The 24,135-nt window shown below is 36.2% G+C and overlaps 4 protein-coding genes across 5 annotated transcripts; 2 read left to right on the top strand and 2 right to left on the bottom strand.

The window, feature by feature from the left end:
* On the bottom strand, positions 1-4,290 carry LOC110414695 (Tetratricopeptide repeat (TPR)-like superfamily protein). 2 transcript variants are annotated; one of them, XM_021426064.2, is made up of 6 exons: positions 4,141-4,289; positions 2,811-4,046; positions 2,056-2,208; positions 1,837-1,908; positions 1,637-1,739; positions 1-1,215 (listed from the first exon to the last, which is right to left on the bottom strand). In XM_021426064.2, coding segments are annotated over exons 2-6 (1,542 nt in total). In that variant the 5' UTR covers positions 4,023-4,046; positions 4,141-4,289; the 3' UTR covers positions 1-1,213. The 2 variants fall into 2 exon arrangements, with proteins under 2 accessions (XP_021281739.1, XP_021281737.1); XM_021426062.2 differs by lacking the exon at positions 1-1,215 and having other exon boundaries at positions 1,626-1,739; positions 4,141-4,290.
* Positions 4,291-4,389: 99 nt separating this feature from the next.
* EMB1270 (Pentatricopeptide repeat (PPR) superfamily protein) lies at positions 4,390-11,421 on the top strand. Its single transcript, XM_021426061.2, has 4 exons — positions 4,390-8,073; positions 8,173-8,373; positions 9,229-9,319; positions 10,563-11,421. The coding sequence occupies exons 1-4, from the start codon at positions 4,508-4,510 to the stop codon at positions 11,079-11,081; spliced, it is 4,377 nt and encodes a 1,458-aa protein (XP_021281736.1). The 5' UTR covers positions 4,390-4,507; the 3' UTR covers positions 11,082-11,421.
* A 549-nt stretch (positions 11,422-11,970) lies between these two features.
* On the top strand, positions 11,971-15,026 carry LOC110414671 (replicase polyprotein 1ab protein). The gene is made up of 4 exons (XM_021426012.2): positions 11,971-12,434; positions 12,549-12,602; positions 13,559-13,684; positions 14,617-15,026. Exons 1-4 carry the CDS (start codon positions 12,066-12,068, stop codon positions 14,794-14,796), a joined length of 729 nt encoding a protein of 242 aa, XP_021281687.1. The 5' UTR covers positions 11,971-12,065; the 3' UTR covers positions 14,797-15,026.
* A 1,765-nt stretch (positions 15,027-16,791) lies between these two features.
* On the bottom strand, positions 16,792-22,574 carry LOC110414670 (Tudor/PWWP/MBT superfamily protein). Its single transcript, XM_021426011.2, has 4 exons — positions 22,005-22,574; positions 19,702-20,255; positions 19,223-19,525; positions 16,792-18,170 (listed from the first exon to the last, which is right to left on the bottom strand). Exons 1-4 carry the CDS (start codon positions 22,181-22,183, stop codon positions 16,873-16,875), a joined length of 2,334 nt encoding a protein of 777 aa, XP_021281686.1. The 5' UTR covers positions 22,184-22,574; the 3' UTR covers positions 16,792-16,872.
* Positions 22,575-24,135: the final 1,561 nt, after the last annotated feature.

The raw sequence follows: 24,135 nt of genomic DNA on the forward strand, positions 1-24,135 counted from the left end.
TTTAATATTATCCCCACACCCTGGTGAGAAAACAAAATTGAACTATCAAGAGTGAAGATATAAGAAATTAAGTGATGAAAACAAGGATGTTAAACAAAAAATAAGAAAAAAGAAGGGAGCAGTTAAGCAGCCCTACAGGTCTTTCCATTCTGCTGCCTTATTACTCTGATAATATTTGAGCGAAAGCAGTTGAATTAAGAACATCTGCTACAATCCAGGATGGGATAATTTCCCATAGTGACCATAAAGCAATGGCCCAGTTCTTGTCTCCACATACCAAGTAGACTTTGGCTCTAGTACAAAAATTAGTTCAGCATTCTTCAAAATTTCTTCCAGTCATTTTACAATACCTTCAACACCAACAAAGATGGGCTAATCTATTTTTTCATTCCTACTATGATCCTCTACCAACCAAAGTAATTTTGAAAGCCATTTATTCATCATACATTCTAAAGTACAGCATGTGCCAATAACCATTAAGCAGACTAAAAAAGGTTTTCCACACAGCCTGAAACTCGTATATCCCTCTCTGTCCAACAAGCAACAGAGAGTGATCTCAACTAACAAATAATCGCAACCTCATTACAGTATCACATAGTAACCCCCTGATGTTTTAGATGCAGAATCCATTATAATTGTCAGAGAACTCCTGATTTCTATTGAAGAAGAAGGAATCAATCTTAACAATTGCTCTTACAGGGATGAAGTGTAAAAATGCCCACAGTTCTCCAATAATCTAGATTGCTTCAACAAAAGCTTTCTTTTCATTTAAATCGGGTGAAACTCACTGATAAAATTAGTAAAGCCCAGTGGCATTACATGATAGCAGTTATATTAGCATAGGCTTTCTCTCCTCATCTGCAATAAAAAACCAGGGACCAAACAGTAGATCAACTCTTCACTATTTACAGTTAATTTTGTATCCTATGTAAGTGAATATATTATCCTACTGAACACCTTCATGTCACATTTCTACCTGCTTCCAACCAAAATTTTCTTCAGGAGTTTATAAAGTCTGCCATTAAACACTCTTTTCCCCATGTTTGTCCATTTCATCTTCTTTCTGTCACAGTTTCCAACTTTTTGTCAAGAATACCATCTTAATTTGTGCTAGGATTAATTTTGATGAAATCTCAACCTTGAAGACAAGGCAATGAATGGGGCATTCAGGAAATAGCTTTCAGAACCTTAATTTTCGCTGTCAGGCAGTAACTCCTGCAGGTTATGAACATACTGTTAGAAGAAAAAAAAGACCACTCCAACTAAGATGCCTACTTCCCAATGCATCATTACCTACTTAATCAATTTCCGATAGTTAATATATTTTAAGTCCATGTTTGAGCAAGGTGTTCCAATTCCCAAAGACAAATCTATATAGTTTACCTAATTAGACATCTTTGTTCTGAAATATTATGAAAGGACAAGTGTAGCTTAGCTAAAGCTGCAGCAATGCGAAATGAAAATAACATGAGCAGACAATATATCTTTAACATCAAACAGAGTCACCAAACACCAAGCTAGAATACTACAACAATAAAAAATTTAGAGAACTATTGGGTTCTGATCTGGGTTATTAGTTATTAGCTATTACCAGCTTCAAAATCATTTATGTACCTAAGATCAGTTTAATACTTACAATGCCTCCGTTCAAGTACCATCAAGGCAGTTTGTAACATTTGCCTAGCCTTCCTATCAGGAGTGCATCCAGAGGATTCCATTTCCCTATATATTTCAGGAACCTAGCCAGCAAAAGGCAACCATGCATTAGCAAAATGTCAGATGTGATATATTTGCAGCTAATTAAGTAACTTCAGAGAATTCAATTACAGTTACCACCTTATCAAATTTCTTCACTCGAATAAAAGCTTTCATGAGAGTACTATAAGTAATCACATCGGGACTAATACCCTTCAAAACAATAAGAAAATCAGAATAAAGATTAATTAATGGAGGAAATTAAGAGTCCTGCACTACGAATTATTATGCCTACCCTAAAAAAACACAGACAAAATTTATCAAATTCACCCATATCCATGCATAACATAAAGGGCTCACACTGTCTCTTATATGGTAGTAAATGGATAATGCCTCCTCATGTCTCCCAGCAATACCAAAGGCATTGATCAACACATTCAGCATCACAATGTTGGGTTCAATGCCTTCAGCCTCCATGATTTGAAGAACTTTAACTGTCTGTTCACAAAACCCCTGCAAAACAAAAAAGTTTATAGACCATTCATGGAAAACAAATTTCATCCTTTTGTCAAATAAATTTTACATTCACCAACTTAAACTTGAAAGTGGTGACCGACAAAGATGCCATCCAATGTATATTATTTCATCAGAAAGATATCATCAGTTATCCTTTAGCAAAGAAATAAAGAAATGGAAGGCTAGTTCTGTTAGCCTCTGAAGCCAAAAATCCTCTTAAGATTAGGACAACTTTACAGCCAGTAAAGTCTCTCAAGGTTCATTTTTTATCTAAAATTACACTTAATCCTCATCAGCAACTATAGAAAAAGAGCTATATTCTGATTGTAGGCTTCACATGAAAGCAGGATATTGTTTTGGGAGGTGTTGAAGCAGGTATATATCATGGGGAAAATTAAATTTGGTGTTCAGCGTAAGAACTGTTGCATATAATTCAAAATCATGCACGATGAAGAATTTAAAATAAAAAACCAATAAAGCATCATCTCTTGCAAAAGTGTATGAACATAAAAGACAAAGCCAGCAGCATGAAAAAAAATGAAAATGAATAAAGATTAAAAGATTGAAAATTCTGAAAAGACAGAAAGGGGACAGTGGACCTGCTGTGCATAAGCATTAGCCAAGACACAAAACATGCTAGCGGAAGGCAGGAGACCTTCTGATTTTAGAGCAGATATGCAAACCTCAGCATCTTGAAATCTCCCATATTGTCCATAAATATCAACTAAGATCGCATAAATGGCACCAACATCTTGATGTCCCCTAGATTTCATGTTCTCAAAGTTTTTCTTTATTATACCCCACTTCCCCAGCTCTCCCAATCTACTAATAAGACTCATGAAGATCTTTGGGTCAGGGTATAATCCTTGTTCCTGCATCTCAGTAAACAACTCAAGAGCCTTGGTGAGATCTCCAGCCTTACAGTGCCACAGAATCAAAGAATTCCATGTTGTAATGTCAGGCCTTATACTTTCTTGTTTCATTTTCTCAAAGACTTCTAAAGCTTCACTTAACTCTCCATATTTTCCAAAAGTATCAATAATGCTGTTATAGATCTGCCTGTCTAAAGATATACCTTTCTCCCTAATCTCCTCCACGATGCCTATTGCCTTCCTCCACATCCCGTTGTCTCTATAAAGACAAATAATCTTACTATACACAAACGAATTCAGATGAATCCCTTTTTCCTTCATTACATTAACTACCATCCATGTATCTTCCAACCGTCCGGCATTAACATAATAATCTAAAAGAATCTCATACGTTTCCTGATTTTTACAAACACCCATTTCATCCATTACCATCAGAACCTTAACTGCTAACCCCAACAACCCTTTCCTCAAAAACCCTTTAAGCAAAACATTAAACAACCTTATCCTTGGCTTAAGTCCAAGACATATCATTTCTTGAAACAAAGCATCAGCTTCCAATGTCCTACCAACACTTCCCAAACTCTCAATCAGAAAACCATAAGAAATAGAATTTGGATGAAAACCCATAGCCTCCATATGAGCGACGAGTTTCATAGCATTATCTACATCCCCTAATTTGCAATACCCCTGAATTGCGTGGTTGTGTAACCCAGAGGTAAGCTCTTGTCCACTATTAGACAGAAATGGGTACTTAAAAATGGGGTTTTTCTTGTTGAATTCTGTTAAAGCACCTTGCTTGAGTCTTTTATAATTGTCCATTCTGGAACAACATATAAATTTTAAGTGTCTGTGGTTTAGACAAAGTCTGAAACAGCTACCGTGAGTTAAAAGAGGAACTGATGAAGTAAGATGCATCTTACATGGCCATGTAAACTTCATATATCTTCAACGGCCACGTTCAAACTATGTAACCGAAAATAAAAAGGAAAAAAGGATAAGGAATAGTTGAAGAAATAAACAAGAAGAAAATAAAATAAAATTAAGTTAAAGTTCTTACCTTAAGTTTACCATTCCTTGTTCTTTCTTATGTTAGTCAAGAGAAGTAAGCGGAACCAGAAGCTGTCGTACTTCTTGTTTTTATTTTCCTCATATTTCCTTTTTATGTGGGTTGTGATGGAATTTACCCGGGTCGGGAGTCAAATAGACTCTTGATGGGCCACTGAACCCAAAAGCAAACTCAAAGCCATTTGCCACCCTACTTTTAAAAAAAAAAAGAGAAAGAAACCGAAAACAACTTGTTGATAAACGAGGAGTCAGTACACATCCACGGTCTACACCCCGCCAAAAGCAATGGAGAATTATCTTTTATCTTAGTCTTCCCCGGTGTTCCACTTAAATGTTTAGAAGACAAGAAGACATCGGCTATGGCCACGTCCTGCACTGGAGGACTTCTACCCTTTGCTTCTCCCTCTTCAAAGGTTTGCAAAAACACCTCTGTCTCTTGCTCTTCTTCCCGTCACTCAACTCCTCTACCAACTGAACAAGCAAATGATAGTAATAGTAATAACAGTAGTTCTAGCAACAAATTTAGCTACGGTAGAGCCTCCCCATCTGAGAGATGGCCTCACCTTCAACTTCAACTAGCTGAAACTTACCCTTTAAGCCAAACCCATTTTTCAGCTACCCCTCCTCAACTGACCCATGCAGTTAAAGAAGTTGAATTGTCTTTAGAATCCTCAACGTCTGAATCCATGGAAGTGAATGATGAGACCCAGGAAAAGTTGGGGAGAGTTAGTAAGACTAGAGTTAAGAAAATGACTAAATTGGCCTTGAAAAGGGCCAAAGATTGGAGAGAAAGAGTGAAGTTTTTGACCGACAGGATTTTGGATTTGGAACAAGACCAGTTTGTTGCTGATGTTTTGGATGATAGGAAAGTTCAGATGACACCAACTGATTTTTGCTTTGTAGTGAAATGGGTGGGTCAGGAGAACTGGCAACGTGCCCTGGAAGTTTATGAGTGGTTAAATTTGAGACATTGGTATTCTCCTAATGCCAGGATGCTAGCTACTATCTTGGCTGTGTTGGGGAAGGGCAATCAGGAGGTTTTAGCTGTTGAAATCTTTACCAGGGCTGAGCCTGCTGTTGGGAATACAGTCCAGGTTTATAATGCTATGATGGGTGTTTATGCGCGAAATGGGAGGTTTCAAAAGGTGCAGGAACTGCTTGACTTAATGCGCGAGAGAGGGTGTGAACCTGACCTCGTGAGTTTCAATACCTTAATAAATGCTAGATTGAAAGCAGGAGCTATGTTGCCTGATTTAGGGGTTGAGCTTTTGAATGAGGTGAGGAGGTCTGGTCTTAGGCCAGATATAATAACATATAATACTCTTATTAGTGCTTGTTCTAGGGAATTGAATTTGGAGGAGGCAATGAAGGTTTTTGATGATATGGACAGTCATAATTGTCAACCAGATATATGGACGTATAATGCTATGATTTCGGTTTATGGGAGATGTGGGATGGCATATAAAGCTGAGCAGCTTTTTAGAGATTTGGAGTCTAAAGGATTTTTCCCAGATGCAGTCACGTATAATTCATTGTTGTATGCTTTCGCAAGAGAAGGAAATGTGGACAAGGTGAAAGAGATTTGTGAAGAAATGGTTGAAATAGGGTTGGGTAAAGATGAGATGACCTATAATACAATTATACACATGTATGGGAAGCAGGGCCAGCATGATTTGGCATTGCAGCTTTACAGGGACATGAAATTGTCAGGGCGGAATCCAGATGTTGTTACATATACTCTCTTGATTGATTCCCTAGGGAAAGCAAATAAGATAAAAGAGGCTTCTAATGTGATGTCAGAGATGTTGGATGTAGGTGTTAAACCTACTGTGCGGACTTATAGTGCTTTGATTTGTGGGTATGCCAAGGTTGGAATGGCAGTGGAGGCTGAAGAGACATTCAATTGCATGCGGAGGTCTGGGATTAGACCTGATTTCCTGGCATACTCTGTCACGTTAAATATCCTTTTGAGATGTAATAAGACAACAAAGGCATTGTTGTTGTATCGGGAAATGGTCCGTGATGGCTTCACACCAGATCATACCCTTTATGAGGTAATGCTTCAGGCACTAAGAAAGGAAAACAAAGTGGAAGATATTGAAAAGATGGTTAGAGACATGGAAGAACTATGTGGTATGAATCGCCAGGCTATTTCTTCTTTTCTTGTCAAGGGTGAATGCTATGATCTTGCTGTGCAGATGCTGAGATTGGGCATCAGTAATGGCGATGAACTAGATGGCGAGAATTTGTTGTCTGTTTTGAGTTCATACAGTTCATCTGGCAGGCACAAAGAAGCATGTGAACTGCTTGAGTTCTTGAAAGAACATGCTGAAGGATACAATCAACTAATTACGGAAGCTCTAGTTGTCATGCTTTGTGAGGCTTGCCAGTTAGATGCTGCCTTGAAAGAGTACAGTAATGCTAAAGATTCTGTTTTTTTTAGTAGTTCTACCATGTTTGCATCCCTTATTCGGTGCTGTGAAGAAAATGAACTTCTAACTGAGGCTTCTCAGATATTTTCTGACTTGAGATTCTATGGTGTTGAACCTTCTGAATGTATCTTCAAAAGTATGGTAAAGGTATATTGCAAAATGGGCTTCCCTGAGACAGCACATTGTTTGATTAATCAGGCTGAAATGAAAGATATTCTGCTTGAAAATTCCTTTATTTATTTGGATGTTATTGAAGCTTATGGGATTCTGAAGCTATGGCAGAAAGCTGAAAGTGTGGTAGGCAATGTTAGACAAAAATATGTGACTGTGGATCGGAAGGTCTGGAATGCCTTGATACAAGCTTATGCTGCAAGTGGTTGCTATGAACGAGCAAGAGCTGTTTTTAATACTATGATGAGAGATGGTCCTTCACCAACAGTAGATTCCATTAATGGTCTCTTGGAAGCACTGATTGTCGATGGAAGATTGAATGAGCTTTATGTGGTAATTCAGGAGTTGCAAGATATGGGTTTTAAAATAAGCAAGAGTTCTATTCTTCTGATGCTTGATGCATTTGCACAAGCTGGAAACATCTTTGAGGTGAAGAAGATATACAATGGAATGAAAGCTGCAGGGTATTATCCTACAATGCATCTTTACAGGATTATGATTAGGCTGTTCTGCAAGGGAAAACGAGTGAAGGATGTTGAAGCAATGGTCTCTGAAATGGAAGAAGCAGGATTTAAGCCTGATCTTTCAATATGGAATTCTATGCTGAAGTTATACTCAGGAATTGAGGATTATAAAAGGACAGCTCGAATATATCAGCAGATTAAGGAAGCCGGACTTGAACCTGATGAGGACACTTACAACACTTTGATAACAATGTACTGCAGAGATCGTAGACCTGAAGAGGGGTTATCTCTGATGTATGAAATGAGGAAGGTGGGTTTAGAACCGAAATTGGACACCTATAAAAGCCTGATTTCAGCATTTGGCAAGCAGCAGCTCTTGGAACAGGCTGAGGAATTATTCAACGAGTTGCATTCAAAAGGCTACAAATTGGACCGCTCTTTCTATCATACAATGATGAAAATATTTAGAAATTCTGGAAACCATTCCAAAGCTGAAAGTCTGTTAAGCATGATGAAAGAAGCTGGAGTGGAACCCACTATTGCTACAATGCACTTGCTTATGGTTTCTTATGGAAGCTCTGGACAGCCACAGGAAGCAGAAAAAGTCCTTACTAGTTTGAAAGAATCAGGATTAAATCTTACTACACTACCATATAGTTCAGTCATTAACGCTTATCTTAGGAATGGAGATTATAATGTTGGAATTCAAAAGCTCATGGAGATGAAGAAAGAGGGTTTAGAAGTAGACCACAGAATATGGACATGCTTTATCAGGGCTGCAAGTTTGTCCAAGCACACAAGTGAAGCCATTATCCTCTTAAATGCACTTGGAGATGCTGGATTTGATCTTCCTATCAGGTAACTTTTTTCACTTTAGGAGTGAGACCGTGGTCTTGAAGACAGATTTTCTTAGTTTTTCCTTCTATATAATTATTAATAACTGTTGTTGTTATCTAGGCTTATGACAGAAAAATCTGAGTTACTACTTTCAGAGGTAGAAAGTTGTCTTGAGAAACTTGAACCAATAGGGGATGATGCAGCCTTCAACTTTGTCAATGCCTTGGAGGATCTGTTGTGGGCATTTGAACTTCGAGCCACCGCCTCATGGGTTTTCCAATTGGCAGTCAAGAAGAGCATTTATCACCATCATGTTTTCAGGTAGGTTCTGAGTAGTGGTAGGTTGAGCTTCTCATCACCTCTTTACCTAACTGTTTTGGAACTCTGTTCCCATGTCAAGGAAGTTCTTAAATCTAGTCCTAGAAAAAGAAGTTTTTGCGAACAATTCAGGTTTTAGTTTTGAGCCTGTTTTTACATTACTATGTCTACTTACTGCTATTTATTTTGTCTAGGTTTTCCTAAGTTTCTTTACTCAAGCATAGCTTGATGGTGTCAGATTAAGCTGGAAATGTGATGTAGTATCAAAATTTTTCTTATGCTATAACATATAGTTTTAATTTGTTTCCAGCTGTTTTAGTCAAATGAAGTTCTCTTTCTTGCCTAATTTGGAGATCTATTCTTTTACATGTTAGGATATGCTTGCACCTAGCATAAAATTTTGCTCGCAGTTAAGCTGTGATTGCCCTCTCCTTATGAGTTGAGTTGCTTGGGAAACCCTATAAGTGATTTCTAGGCTGCTCTATACTACAGTAGTGCTTCTTTGATTCCAGCAACCAAATACCCCTATACTCAGTATTTTGTGTTTACCAATATAGATTGTGAGCATAATTCAATCCTGAAAATTCAAAATCTCCAATTTATCTCAACGATAGTGCTGATCTGAAAGATCGTGCATCAAGCAAAAGTTGCCTTTGTGCATCAAAGCAATACCAGCCATAGGAAAGACTGAAACTGCAAGGAGCTTTGATGCATGTGTAGAACTCTGCAGTTTTTCATTGCTTTAAAGAGGACTATTTTATGCATTCATAATCATAGATAGGAACTGAATGCAAATCAGACTATGATTGTTTTTATACCGTATTTCTTTCCCTTATACCTGGTAGATCTCTGATTCAGGGTAGCTGATAAAGATTGGAGTGCTGATTTTAGAAAGTTATCAGCTGGTTCTGCTCTTGTTGCTCTTACTTTGTGGCTTGATCATATGCAGGCAAGTTCTCTTTCCCTTCTTTTGTTTCTTTTGAATTGTTCTGATGTTGGAAATGGCTAGGTGTAATCTTAATAAAATATAAACCACACCCATTTACAAAATAAAATAAAATAAAATGTAATACCTAACTTGTTCTTCCTAGTGGCATAATTGTTATTGCTGCTTCCAGGTTTTTCTGACAGATGCCAATGTATCTGTTGTAAATATATGATTTTCTAACTTCTGGGTATCACAAATATTTGTTAATATTTCACAATTTCTCTGGACTTGAAAATTTTATTGATTGCTGAAATTGAAGGCCTTTATGTACCTTACTATTTTTCTTATTGTGACTTTTAATTTCTGTAAACCTTTTACTTTGTATTTGCACCTGAATCTTGGTCTTTATTCTCCATCAAGTTCCAATTACCAGTTCTATCTCTCTTACCAGCTACTGTAACCCTGGTTTATATATAGCCTGTTAACTCAGGTAGTACTTATAAATCATTGGGTAGATAGATATACACCCATGACAGGAGGCAGACTGGGTTTCCGCCAAAATTAATGGAAAATCAGAAGCTATTGTACTGACTACAGAGGCAAGTAATTAGGGTTTGAAGATTTTATATTTGGTTGCTTTTAGAGCAAATGGAATGGAGAATCATGAGAAATAAGGCTTTATAAGTGCATCTAGTATGGTATCAAGTTGGGATAAGCACCCGGGCATTTGGCTCATTGGTTGGTGTATTATCTCCTGCTTAAAAAGCAGGGTTCGAATCCCTTCTCTCCCAATTATATAAAAAAATAAAAAAAATTAAAAAAAAGTGGGGATAAGAATCAAGAGTTTGTTGATTGATTTATGAGCTGGTCTATGTTTCTGAACACAACCAATGAACAGAAATTTAGTGCTAAGTTTGAAACTTGAGGTTTGTTCTGGTGCAAGTTTATAGAAGATGGATGGCATGTTTAGGCTTTAAGTAGATTGAGTTAGGACTGACGTTTCAATGTGAAACAAAGCTGGAAATTAAAGAAGAAGAACCACGTTTTAATGCATTTTGTTTTGTTTAGTTTCTTATGATTGCCTTTCAAAAACGTTTCTTATGATTCATATTTGGTTTGGGTGTGGTGTTTTGGGGGATAACCGGATAAGGATCTAAACTTGGAACTTTCTTGATCCCACTTATAATATGCATCCCTGTTGTTAACCAAGCTTTTGGGCTATGATTATTTTATCTCTAACGTAGCGATGCTTTTCGTTTCAAAGGATGCTGCACTGCAAGGGTATCCAGAATCGCCAAAATCAGTTGTTCTGATAACTGGGACCGCAGAGTACAACATGGTTTCACTTAACTACACATTGAAGGCATGCCTTTGGGAGATGGGCTCTCCTTTTCTTCCTTGCAAGACACGGAGTGGCCTCCTCGTTGCCAAGGCGCACTCCCTTAGGATGTGGTTGAAGGACTCACCGTTCTGCTTGGACCTTGAACTAAAGGATGCGCCGTGTCTCCCAGAACTAAACTCTATGCAACTAGTTGAAGGATGTTTCATGAGACGTGGTCTCGTTCCTGCATTCAAGGACATAACGGAGAGACTTGGATTGGTGAGGCCAAAGAAATTTGCAAGACTGGCATTGCTATCCCATGACAGACGAGAGAAAGCAATTCAGGCTGATATACAGGGAGGTAGAGAAAAGTTGGAAAAGTTGAAGACAAAAGTTGGGTACAAAGGGGCCAGGAACATCAAGAAACTAAGCAAGAGAAAGTTTATACGGAGACCCTTGTGAGATCCATAAGAGAATAGAGAAGAAAACCTGGTGTGAATTGGAGCTGCCTTACACAGAAGATGGCATAGCCATACTGTATGTTAGCAAATGTTACCTCTCCTCTATCTTGGGTCATATTCAATCAACATAATACTTCATGTTTCAACCACTTCCATGTCATTAATTGCTGCCTACGCAAATCCAAAGCCCTTACCCACCAACCTAGCCATTTGTCTGTCGCTCTTTTTTATTAATTCACTCTAAAATCACTAAATAGAATTATCTACATTTATGTTGCTCTTGTTATTTCCCTTAAAAAAAACAAATTAAAAATGAATAAAAAAAAAGCATAGAGTAAAAATATCAATGAAGCGAATTTGTTTTTTCAAAGGTTGCATTATGTTAGTAAGCCAGATGAATTTATTAAATAAGATGTTCATGTTATTAATTGAATCATAATAATTTTTAATTTTGAGGTTTATTAATCTAATTTTGTTTAATTTAATTTGAAATTCTCACAATGCCACACTTTATTTTTTACTTTTAATTTAATAAATATTTCAATCGCAATCAAACAACATTCAATATATATAAAAAGATATTATAATCAATAAAAAAATAATAATTAACCTAGCCAATACAATTTATTATAATATTTTAATATATTTGCGTTTTAATTTATTTTTTATAGACGTATTTAAGTTTTACATCATATCTTTTTTGAAAAAAAAACATTGCATAATATTTCATAAATACTTTCAAACATTCAATAAAAAAATTATGTCTTATTTATTTTAAAATATAACATTAATATTGTTTTAACATTTTTGTCAAAAAATAACTTTTACATTTTTTTCTACTACAACTACTAATAATAATAATAATAATAAAGGAACTGGAGATGGTTAGCTTAGCGGCAAACGGCCAGTGTTAAAAGAGGAAAAAGGAAAATAAAGAGGAAGGTGCGTAAAACAAAAGAAATATCACCTTTTGGGATTCTGGGTTATGGCCACAGCTCTGCCATCAACGGCATGGCATAAATTAAAGCTTCAGCCGCAATCTCCGATTCCTCAGCGGCGGCGTCCCTTATTAATCCAGTCCTTTAGGCGGAGCGACTTCGACACCTTTGCTCGCCGCATGGCTTCCGGTGAGGCCTGGAAGGACGCCTGGCGAACAGCCAACGACGGCTTCGAGCTACTCGTCTTCGAAGCTAAAAAGACGGCCGAACGCTTAGACCGTCGGTACTCCGTTTCCCGCCGAGTCTCCTCCGTCGTCCGATCCGCCACTGACCGTGCTCGTGAGATCGATCGGGAGCTCGAGATTGGACTCCGTTGGCGGACTTTTACTATGGATTTTAGTAGAAATTGGCCTACGGTTCGTCTTGTGTTTCATTTCTTACTCCAGTTTTAAGTTTTTTTTTTTTTTTTTTTAATTTGGACTTTTTATGCTAACTATTTAAGTTATTGGGTTTTATTGATATGGTTGCAGTACAGGAAGCAGCTAAATGATTTCTTGGATACTCCATTAGGAAGAAGTTTTGCTGTAAGTAATATCATGCTTAGTATCAGCTTTACTTCCTATCCTTCATAAATTTATAGGCTTTGCTTTTAAAAAGGAAAAATTGTCATAAAGCAAATGAAAGTAATAAAGTGCAAAACTATGTTTGATTTAAAATGCGTAATTGATATAAGATGCAACAGTAATTCAAAGGTTGTTTCATTTGAAAGTAAACTCTTGCATTTTACTATCTATGTATTTAAATTTTTTATTTTGTAACCAATTAGGTAGAGCATGCATCTCCCCCTTCTCTCTCTTGTTTTTAATGATTTCATGTCAAAGAAGGGAATTGTGAACATGGGTTGTTACAGGGTGGGAACGTGGGTTTTTGCAGGGTAGGGGTTGCCAAGTGATTGGTCAAGTCCAAAACTCCTTAAAATTAAAACCCTTGTGACCTGTACTTAATTTGCAATATGCGAAATCATGTTTTCATTGTCTGTAACTAATTAAAGAGGATGAACTACTTACTCTGTGCAGTAGCGTGTTGTTTTTGGGGTTTATAATTGCCTTGTCTACAAGTTGAGCTTCAACACCTATTGCCAAGTGGCTTTAGGTTGAAGATTTCAGATGCCCAATTGTTTGTTGCCTTCATTTTGGGAGTCCATGTGATAGGACTATTATTCTCAATTGTTCTATTAGGCCTACATGTAAGGGAGAGCATTAAGTGGTCTTACTTGTCATGTCAGTTGTATAGGGTTTTGTATAGCGGCCATATATTCAAGTTGGGTCACTTAACTTATTAATTGGTTACAGGTTGGATGCTTATGACTCTCATTCTTCAATATCTTTTGCCTAGAAATTTAGTCTTTTCAAGGTTTTTCTTCAATGCAGAGTAAATGAGTCCATGAATTTCTTTTGGAAGGGCTAGGATCCAGAAGCTTCTTCAAAGATTTCTTATGCATACACTGTGCGCTTAAAGAATTTCTTTTATCTGTTTGCAGACAATTTTCTTCCTTTGGTTTGCATTATCTGGATGGCTGTTTCGATTTTTAATATTTGCCACATGGATACTGCCATTTGCCGGACCTCTTCTCATTGGGGCTGTTGCCAATAATCTTGTTATTAAGGTATAACTTATTGCTCTAACATGGCACATATAATGTAGGGAAAAAGTGATGACTTGCACAACTTACGTGTTTATCTTTCTTCATAACATTTTGTTTAATTTTTATTCCTTTTTTTACCCTGTAAAAGGTGACACTAGGTAAGTTCTGTCCATAATATATGGAACCACAGGATAGAAATCAAAGTCTAGTCATGCATGTGATTCTTTAGTTCTACTTTATTAGTATCTGAACAAATAATACTTTCCATTCTGATGACTACAGTTTAAGTTGCCTTTACATGGTTGTTTAGGTGCAGAATGGTGACAATAAATGTTCATAACTTCTAACATCTCTTTTCCTTCTTGCTGTTGCATCTTTACGACATTGAGTATGTGGGAAGATCTTCCTTCTAATAACTTATATTATTAACTTGGTTTCACTGTAAGGAGTAAAATGAAAATAAAATGTAGAAACTAGAATTAGCCATACATTTGTGCTTGATTTCAATTAGAAAAATTATTTATTAATCAGGTTTTCTTCATAAAACTTTGTTTCCTGTCATCCTCTCTTTATCTTTCTGGTTTCTTGTCAGTGGATTAGATTGAAAAGTTCTTGAAAGTTATGCTGGTGAGTTTGTCAGTGATCAGATTTATTTAAGTAGAAATGTAGAGCTTTTGGGGCATATAATTGTTTCTGAGGAACTCTTCTGACCTTGTATATGGTTTGAGAAGGGATTAAAAAATATGGTTGCAGAAGCAAACTAGGGTCCATTTATTCACAACTTCATTCCAAATACATTTTAAAACTTCTTCATTGTGCTTGTGGCTTGGTGTATTACACTGTGCTCTGAGGGTTTATGTTCAGAAATCCACGTATCAGCTTCTATCAGTTTTTGTTTTAGTGGTAAAACATTGTGAAAATGGCTTATGCCTTTCTATGTTAAAATTGGTCAGGGTGCTTGTCCAGCTTGTAAGAGACAGTTTGTTGGTTACAAGAACCAAAAAATACGCTGTGCAAGCTGTGGAAACATTGTATGGCAACCAGAAGGGGACTTCTTCACTAGAGATAGTGGGGGCACGAATTCAAGAAAGTCAGAACCTGAAATTATCGATGTTGAGTTTGAGGAGAAATGACAAGATGTTGTCAAAATAGACAAATGATCTTTCGCTTTCTATGGAGTCAAACGAGACTAAAAAGGCATTTTTGCTCATTTCTTCTGATATTTAGTTGCTTTGAAACTCTCCTGTTGTCATTTGTGTCTGTACTGTATAGTATCATTCTCAGTTGTAGTCACTTATGTACAATGAAACTTAAAAGAAAGAAAATGCTAATCTTTTGTTTATAGAAAATGTTTCATTTCAGAGGGTCTAGCTTGTAAGTTTGAACTTTGATGTCTGAAGCCGTTGTTGACAAATGCTTTATATTTGTGTAAGAACTTTGCTTATACTGCTTGAAGGTGGCAAGAACAAGGAGGAATGGTCTATCAGTGACAGAAGGACTTAATGCCTGAATGAACTTCAATTGAAATTTTTTATTATACTGTTTTGTCTTATGAAAATAAATGTTCTCGTGCGTTTATTAAATTATTATAAATTTTTTTTTATTTTCACGAACATTATTAATAAAACACTGTTAAATTGGAGTGTGTATACCATTGTTCTTAAAGATACGTTCCAGTATCATTTCCTTCCCCTTTCAGAACGGAACTCTTCCTGTTACACTGAAGAAGGGAAGGATGTGCAAGAACCCAAAACAAAGACAAATACTACCCAAGCCATAGTCTGTGTCTGTGGAGAAGTGCCTCCTAATCCAATTATCAACTCCAACAGCGTCAAAAGTTTCATTCCATCTTTGCTTTATATTAATGTCAATCAGTTTCAGCATCACCCAAAATCATCAACTTTGGTTCTCAAATGTTCCCTGAGTGGAGCTGCAGGAAACAGCCAGCCTTCAGAATCAGAGGTAAAAGATACATAACTATGCACTTATTATCTTATTATTGCCTTGATTTCCTGAAATATGATATATGCATTCAATTTTGTTTAATGTGTAGATTCAGCAAAGAAGGGGTTATGGAGTAGATGGAAGATCAGCTTCTTGTCCTGAAGAAGAAAGGAACAAAAATGGCTTCTGAGATTTTAGGGAAGAAGAAGAAGAAGAAGAAGAGGTGGCCCAGTGAGATAGAATGCACTTTACCAGGCTTAAGAAGTAGACTACTAGTGAGCTTACGTCCGGTGGCTTGGATGGTTGGGTTTATCCTAGCTTAGCTTATCAAAGGGTATTTAACCTATACAATACTTATCTAATAACAAGTCTGTCACCAAAAATTTAACGTTGATTGTGTATATTTTGTCTGAAGCACAAAATGTGATTATCATTAATGTATCATCTCCAGAATAATTATCTCTTAACAGCTGTTCTTTCATTGACCATATAAATTTATCTTTAAACATGTATATTTAATTAGCTTTGATCCTAGTTCCAAGTCAATAAAAATATACACCTGCTTTAACCCAAATATGGGGAAACGAAGGGGTTCAACAATTATCAAAACCTTGCTATTGGATCTTGGGTCATTATCTGCTTTAATGTATAGCATTGCCGTCTTATCTTTGATATTGACACATAAGGCCACATTGTGCAAAATCAGCTCCCATGGTGATAACATATGCGTACACATCTCAGAAAGACAGATAGATACAAGTAAATACTAGATTCCCAACAGCTACAGGGTCTCTGTCCTGTAATAGGTAAGGCCCATAAAATGTCCACACTTGTACCGAAAATCTATTTACATTCATAAAACTAGACATCCATTTCCTAACTCCTACAAGAGTACAAAATCCAAAACTTTACTGTAGTATTCCAAATAATGGAGTAGGTTGGCCTGATAAACATATCTATGCAAATTCCAAACTGCCTACTTCTGGTATAATTTCTCATTACCTGTTTGCGACCTGAAAATACTTTTCTTCAATCGAGTACTCAGAAACAGGTGTCCTGTAAACGTGAAAGCCTAAAAAGCTACAAGCAATGAACATGCTGATTACCTGATTGATCTAAATTATTGGAAAGAATGCAGCCTACTCACCTTGACAATGCTGACAACGTAATGTTGGTGGGAATGCTTTTTGTCAAAAAGATGAAATTAGCAATGCTTATTTTGCTGACAATATTTAATGTTTCGTTGTATCAATGTACAATGTAATCTATGATGGATCTCTTACTACATCACTAGTGGAGAGAATCGCTTTACTAGCTGCCTTTGATGGTGGCCTATTGATCTTTTCAAGTAACCTACTGAATACTAGTTTGACAGGTATGCACGCCACTGTTGTGGGCCCAGATGACTCTGGTTTGATTAATCCATCCATTTCACAGTTACCGCTATCATGTGTAGCCTTCGAACTGACATTTTGTTCTATACCAATTGATGACAGAGTTCTTGTCTTCTGGCTAGAAGATAAGCTTACTTTCTTCGGGAACTTTCTTTGAAACTTCCTGTCTGTGGGAGAGCGGGGAACATGAGAGATGCTCTTTTTAACCAGACCTGCCTTATACTCTGAACTTCCCACATTGTATCTCTTGAAAGATGGTTTTCCTCCATGATCCAAGGAATGATATTCAGCTGCTTCATAACTACCCAATGCTAATGGTGGGTGAGGACGTGGGACCCTAAAATTGGTCCTCTTGGCGGTCCTCCATGCCGGTGGAAGTGAAGTATTTCCATCATGGTTAATTATTCCATTACTGAAATAACCATTAGTGGGGAGGAGGGTCTCAGTTGAACTGTCCTGTAGGGCTTCAATTTGAATGGGATGCCCTATAATTGCCTTCCCATCCAACTTGCTCATCAATGAAACAATAGGTACAGGTTCTTTTTGATAGCCTGCTTGGACTCTCAAATCTACATCTATCAACATAGATCTTTTCCTCGCACCAAAATTACGATGGCCAGCAAATACAGGATCAAAGTGCCACACTTTGTCCTCCCACTCTCTTTTCACAGCAGCATGGTTCTCCCAAGGCATGCCTTCCCAATCAATGACATTACGGTTAAAAGTATTTCTACTTCTGGATGAGTCCCTTGCTGTACGAGAATAACCTCTCCCATCAAACCCAACCATTTGGGTCCCGAAATCTTTTGCACTCAGACCAGCAACATCAACATCATCATCGAAGTCATGATTTCTACGAGAACTCTGACCTAACAACCTTTGTCTGAAAGTTCCCCTTTCTTCGTGATATATCCCATGAGCAGGTCCATCATAACCTCTTATCTCTGCTGCATCCATGGATCTTTTTGCCAGATTCCGTATGTTCCTTTTCCCTTTTAGCTGCCACTTGGACACAGCTTCGTGCACAGAGAGATGATCATGAGAATAAAAGTGAGGCATCTCACCAGAAAGAGATGACTCATCAGACTCCTCCAGGCCCACGCTTCCACTGCCTAACGTATCAGGTCTTTGAAAGGCACCCAATCGAGTATCCATTCGTACAGTAGCACCTGAATAGAGAGAATCAGAAAATAATAAGAAAAAATGATAAATCCATTACCACCAATTGTTCAACAGGTCATGATGCTTTCCTGACTAAACATCATATTATTATATTAGCCCCCCAAAATTGTAATCTTCTCTTAAAATACTGCGGTTTATATTATTTTCATTCATATTATTATATTAGCCCCCCACTTAATTAACCTTAGCTCAACCACTGCAAAAGGATATTTAAAACCTAAAAAGAAAGGAGAGATTATAATTCCATATATAGCCAATAAACCAACATTCAAAATTCATTCTAGATCTCCACTATTACTTAAGTCTCACGTTAGTTTTCAACTATGAAATTTGACTACTTTACACCATAACCCCTTGAGCAAATTTTGTAATAGTAAGTAAATTATTAATATAAAAGAGAATTTCAAATAGTTCTTAACAATCAACGATTACCAGTACCTAGTTTCTCTCCGTTATCTCTCTTTTCTGTCTTTCCCACTTTCATTAGTTTATTCACCTTTTTGTCATTCTTTTTTCACCCACGTGTGGGTGGCACTAAGCTAGTAGAACCCTTCCCAAAACAGTCACCCTGATATTACGAACATACTTCCTGAAGCAGATAACATAAGCATGTCAAAGTAAACAAGAACTCATATACACCTTCAAAGTAATTGACCAGAAAACAGAATTGCAGAGCATCTCTAATCCAGGTTGTTTATTTAAGAACATATAAATTCCCTTCCCCCAACCACAACCTACGACTCGAAGAACATAGCTGTAGTACTGCAAACAAGTCCAAAGTTGCCGCAGAATCAATAATTTCAGAGAGGGGGAAATCAAAGTTAAGGCAAGTATGTTTAGAACTAAATACCATTAATGGTGTTCAGAGAACAGTATGTGAAACATAAGGTTTTCAAGATAGATCGAAAGACAGCAAAAGCTGGATTGCATGGCTGCAGGATATGCTCTATCCTAAAGGAAACAAAACATTTAGCCAGGATGCAAGATAATCTTCCCAACACAATGCATGAAAATAGAGTTAAGACTAAAAAAGGTAAACCTGAGAGTGAAGTGATATCCTCATCCATATCTGGTTCAGTCTCAGAAGAATCAGACTCTGACTCAGATTCAGAGGAAGCTGATTCAGAAGAACCAGATTCAATATCTTCCAAGAACTCTCTAGTATTATCTTCAATCAAGTGACTAGGAAAAGGATAAGAATCACATTCCACAAAACGGGAAGGGGACATCTCAATCTGGTTTGCAGGAACTTCTTTATAATCTAGAGCATCAAAAGACTCAGCTGGCAAGTACATGCATCTGCTCCTTTTTGCTCGGGAAGCACCTCCCATCTGCTCTCCTCCTGAAATAGAAGAAGAAACAGCACCAAAGTCAGGTTGCAAAAAGTAAGGGAATCCTAATTTTGCACTAATCTGCAATACTTGAAGAAAAAAGGCTGCCTCCCGTCACATCTCTTGACCAAAAGCTCCTCAGCAAATCCCTCATGTAACCTTTTCCTTTCATCTAAAAAAGATTTACCATTAATGTGTGTGGTTCTTCCCATGCTAGAAACTCTGCTGGAAGGAGATAGAGTATCGTCAACATCCAAAGCACCAAAAGATGTAGGCTTTTGTTTCGCACATGCAGTCTTGAGCCCCAAGTCCTGCAATCCTCTCATCCGGGGTATGTTTTCAGAATGATCATTTTCCCAAATAGGATTTCCAACTTGGTCTTTTCTCAAATGTCTGGGGCTGCTCACTATTTCACCCTTGATGGAAGTATCTTGACTCCTGGATTGATTGGATTTTGAGTTCCCAGGTTTTCCATTACTAATATCTGAACCTCCAGAATCCTTTTTAGCAGAGCCAGATGATTTACTTCTTGCATCAGAAGGTCTATCCAATTTTCCTTGCTTTCTCAACAATTCCTTTTCAAGTTCAAGTGCATGAAGGATAGCATCTTCCCGTCGAGCATATTTCTCTCTTTTCTTGGGTGGCATACCTTGTGAGGATTCTGCCCTCTCAATGCAATCATCAAACTCCCCACATCGAAATGCCTTCACACGCTTAGACTTTTCTAAATTGTACCAATCACTGAGAAGACCAAAAAATGAAAGCATTCTTACAAGAATAAATAAATTGAAAAAGGAACAGCAGATTATACTTAATAAAAGAAAATGCTAATAAAAAATGGCTTTGGAACCAAAATTCAGCCATGACATCATAAAGACTATATCTTTAAAAATATGCACAAAATGAAGGCAATAAAGCAAAAGGAAGTCATATGAATTCTCACAATAGAATTACCACAGAAAAATAGTTGCACACCAACGGAAACAATGCAAGTTGATAAAGTTATCTGCCTACAAATCATTTGCACATTTTCCACATCAGTTTACCAGAATAAGATAACTTTAAAAAATTTGCAGACTAATGGGGAGAGTACTTGACTGGATAGGGAAGGTATCCGCATAAAAGAGAACAGGGGAAGGAAAGTTAGCAGTATTTCCATACAACAGAAGGATTTTCCAGGAAAAAGTGACGGGAATTGATTTACTAAACCAAACAGCATCTATTCTAAGATCACAAACAGACTAAGATTGCAACAAAGTACAGAAAACATTAATGAAACAAATGCGTGGCAGTCAATAGACTCTAAGTAAATTGACAATCAAATTAGTATACTAGAGGTCAAAGATGCATCACATATGCTATACTACCTTCTTATAAACTTAAATGCTAGTGGAAAGCAAAGCTGGTTTTGCTGGCCTAAAACTTGGAAAGAGCACCTGCTAACTTATTATCACGTAGAATATGATTCTAATGACAACATAAATACCATTTCTCCTAACTTCTAAAATCAGGTTTAATTTGTATCTTTAACAGAAATGTATGATATATTAATCTAGCATATCCTACCTAACATCGATAGTAAAGAAGCAATAAAATAACAAATATTTCTAGGTTCCATTGTTCAGAATATGGTTAAAAGGCAATAAAATTCAACAAGTAGAAGTATGTTACATAAGGGAGAAAATCCTATCCTTTGTGGCCTTCCTTGACTTACATAACAGTCTAAACATCATTCTAGGGACATTAATGATGTCAAAACATTACATTGCCTTTCATTGAATAATATAGCATATAATGTGCCATCAAGAAAATCTGTCTGTGGTGGTGCGGCTTACAAATAACTTTCAGTTTTTCTTTACAGGTCCAAAGTCCAAACAATAGATGAATAAAAGGTTTGAATGGAATGTTCTGATAAGTTTTCCTCCCTCTTCTCCACCCTCTCTTTAATTGGAAATCATAAAGAAATACAAATATATATATTCTAGCCATAGAAACCATACAAGATGGAGCTACAACTACCTATATTTAGATCTGCACAAAACTTTTTGCAGGGTACAAAGGACTAGACTCTGGAGTAAATCATTGATTGTCACAACATTCTAAGAAAACCATTAATGAATCAAACCCAGTTCCATATCATAACAAATCATTAAAATGCTTCATTTCTCCTTCACCTCTAATATTTGTAGACTTTTCTCTTCAAGATCAGTTAACCTTAACATATTCGTACATTAAGTACATAAGACTCAGAACATCCTAACTATATTTGCCCTAAACTCTCCTAACATTGACATAAATCACACTAAATATCTATTCTTCCACTAGTTCAACTCTATCCTAAATCCCTACTAGCCTAGGCTTCTAACGATCAAGATAAAAGCTCCCAATTTGTTTCCTTTTTTTATTTTTTTTGCATGCTAAAACAAATTAAGCCAATAAAATTCACAAATTATTAAAAAAAAAACAGAGAGCCAATTATAAGAGACTTACACGCTGGCATCCTCTCTGCCAAGAAGTTTGACCGGAGTCCCAGTCCTCGGAGACGTAAGGTGAGACGCCGGCAACTCTTCGGGCCCCAGTATCTTTCCCGGCCACCATGAACCGTTCCTCCTGCGTACCCACACGATCGACCCGACACCCCCTCCATCTGATCCTGCCCCACTCTCCATCTCTACCTCTCTAAACTCTCTTACTCTCTCTATCTTTATCCCTCTTTCTCTAATTTCGGTACAATTAACGATTTCCCATCTATACCTATAAAAAGAAACAGAAACGAAAGGAAAACCAACAAAAAAAATTAAAAATTTAATTAAATTCAAGGGGTTTCAGCCTCCGGCGAAGAAGAGGGAGAAACGGAGGATCCGAAAGCGGGATAAAGCGAGGGATCCGAAAAGGGGGATTCGGGTGAGGATGAGGGTTAGGGTTAGGGTTTCCATTCAGAAATTAGATTTGGGGATTTTTGTTCATTTCTAAATATTTTTTTTTTAAAAAAAAATGGTCAGTTGAAATTTGGAAAGGACTCTCCCTCTCGCCCTTTTTCCTTTCTGTGTGTCTAGAAGTTTCTTTTAATTTTCCGTTGCTGAACATTTTTTATTCTAAAAGCGTGCTAAACGTGTGTAGGATTTGGCCCGAGCCAGATGCGCACACGTCGAGGGCAGTCCAGTCCGGTTACAACTCTACCTACGACAAACTACAAGCTGCCGTTTTTGTAAGCGCAATTTTCTTTTTTAATCCACCCTAATTTCTTTTTAAATTTATTGTGTTTGTACTCCAAACTTGATAAATTTTATCATTATATTTTTCATTTCAATTGATTCTCAAATAAAACTAATAATAGAATTGCAATATTTTGCATACTACATATATTGTTACTCTACTTTTTAGTTCATTAGTTTTTGAATACGAAATAGTAAAATTAAAATATTTTACAAAATATTTTGTTAATATAAATGATACATTTTCATCAATTTTATTATTTTATATTTAAAAATTAAAAAAAATTGGGAATCATAGTGACAAAATTTGACTTAATTGAAGTACAATAACAAAATTTAATATTGACTCATATAATGTCAAATTTGATCTTAATTCCTTTTTTTTACTAATATTGCTAAATTTTGTGATTTTGTTTATTTTAATACAAAAAATATTGTTTTTGTGTGGTATTTCCACCTCTAATATTATTTTTTGTGGTATTGCCCCCAAATCTTAAAAACCCTTCCCATCTTTCTTTCTTTCTTCCATTCCTTCTTTCTCAATCATCGTAAATATATGATTTTGGATTATCTAATTAACATTTTTATTTGATTTATAGATGAATTTGAATTTGAAATTTTTTGAAATTTCAAGTTTTAATAATTCAATGTATTCTTCGAGAGTCTTTTTCTTTCTCGACCAATGATACTTGGACAAATAATACACATCGGGGGTCCTTGTCTCATTAATAAAATTATAATTTGACATCTAATCTTTTAATTTTTTTAAAAAAATTTAAAACATTTTAAATGATTACAATTTTAATCTTTTAATTAAAAACTTTCATTAAAATGGACAAAAAATGCTTATGTAAAGAATTAGGATATTTTTAGATAACTTGAATAATGTATTTTATTAAATTTATTTAAATATATATTTATTTTGTAACAAATATTTTTTATTAGATTTATTTAAATTTATGTGTACCTTGAAAATATAGGAATTAGATAATCAAAATCGTGCACTTTCCAAAAAAAAACGGTAAATTTAAAGATTCTTCACACCTTGCGGAAGTGTCAATGGGATTATGGAGTAACTGGCAAAAGATGAAGTACTTAATTTATATCTTGTGTTGGTGTTTTTTTCGAGGCATTGTTGATTATGCTTTGGTGATAGATGATTGTGAACTTTTTTTTAAAATGTGGGTTAGCTTCTTGACTAGGGATGTCATTTTTTTAGGGAAGTCGATGGGTAAAGTACTTATTAATTTTGAGATACTCAAATTTAATTTTTTTTTTCTTTTGAAATTGAGAGAAAGGAGATTCGAATTTTGCTATTCGAATTTGGATTATTTTTTTTTGAATTTGAAGAAAAGGATTCAAACTTTATTTTTTAAACAAGGAAATTATGTACCAACTAATGAACC

The sequence above is a fragment of the Theobroma umbraticum genome, unplaced genomic scaffold, assembly GCF_002168275.2.
Source record: "Theobroma umbraticum cultivar Fairchild unplaced genomic scaffold, ASM216827v3 scaffold_147.0, whole genome shotgun sequence".
NCBI classification, from domain to species: domain Eukaryota; kingdom Viridiplantae; phylum Streptophyta; class Magnoliopsida; order Malvales; family Malvaceae; genus Theobroma; species Theobroma umbraticum.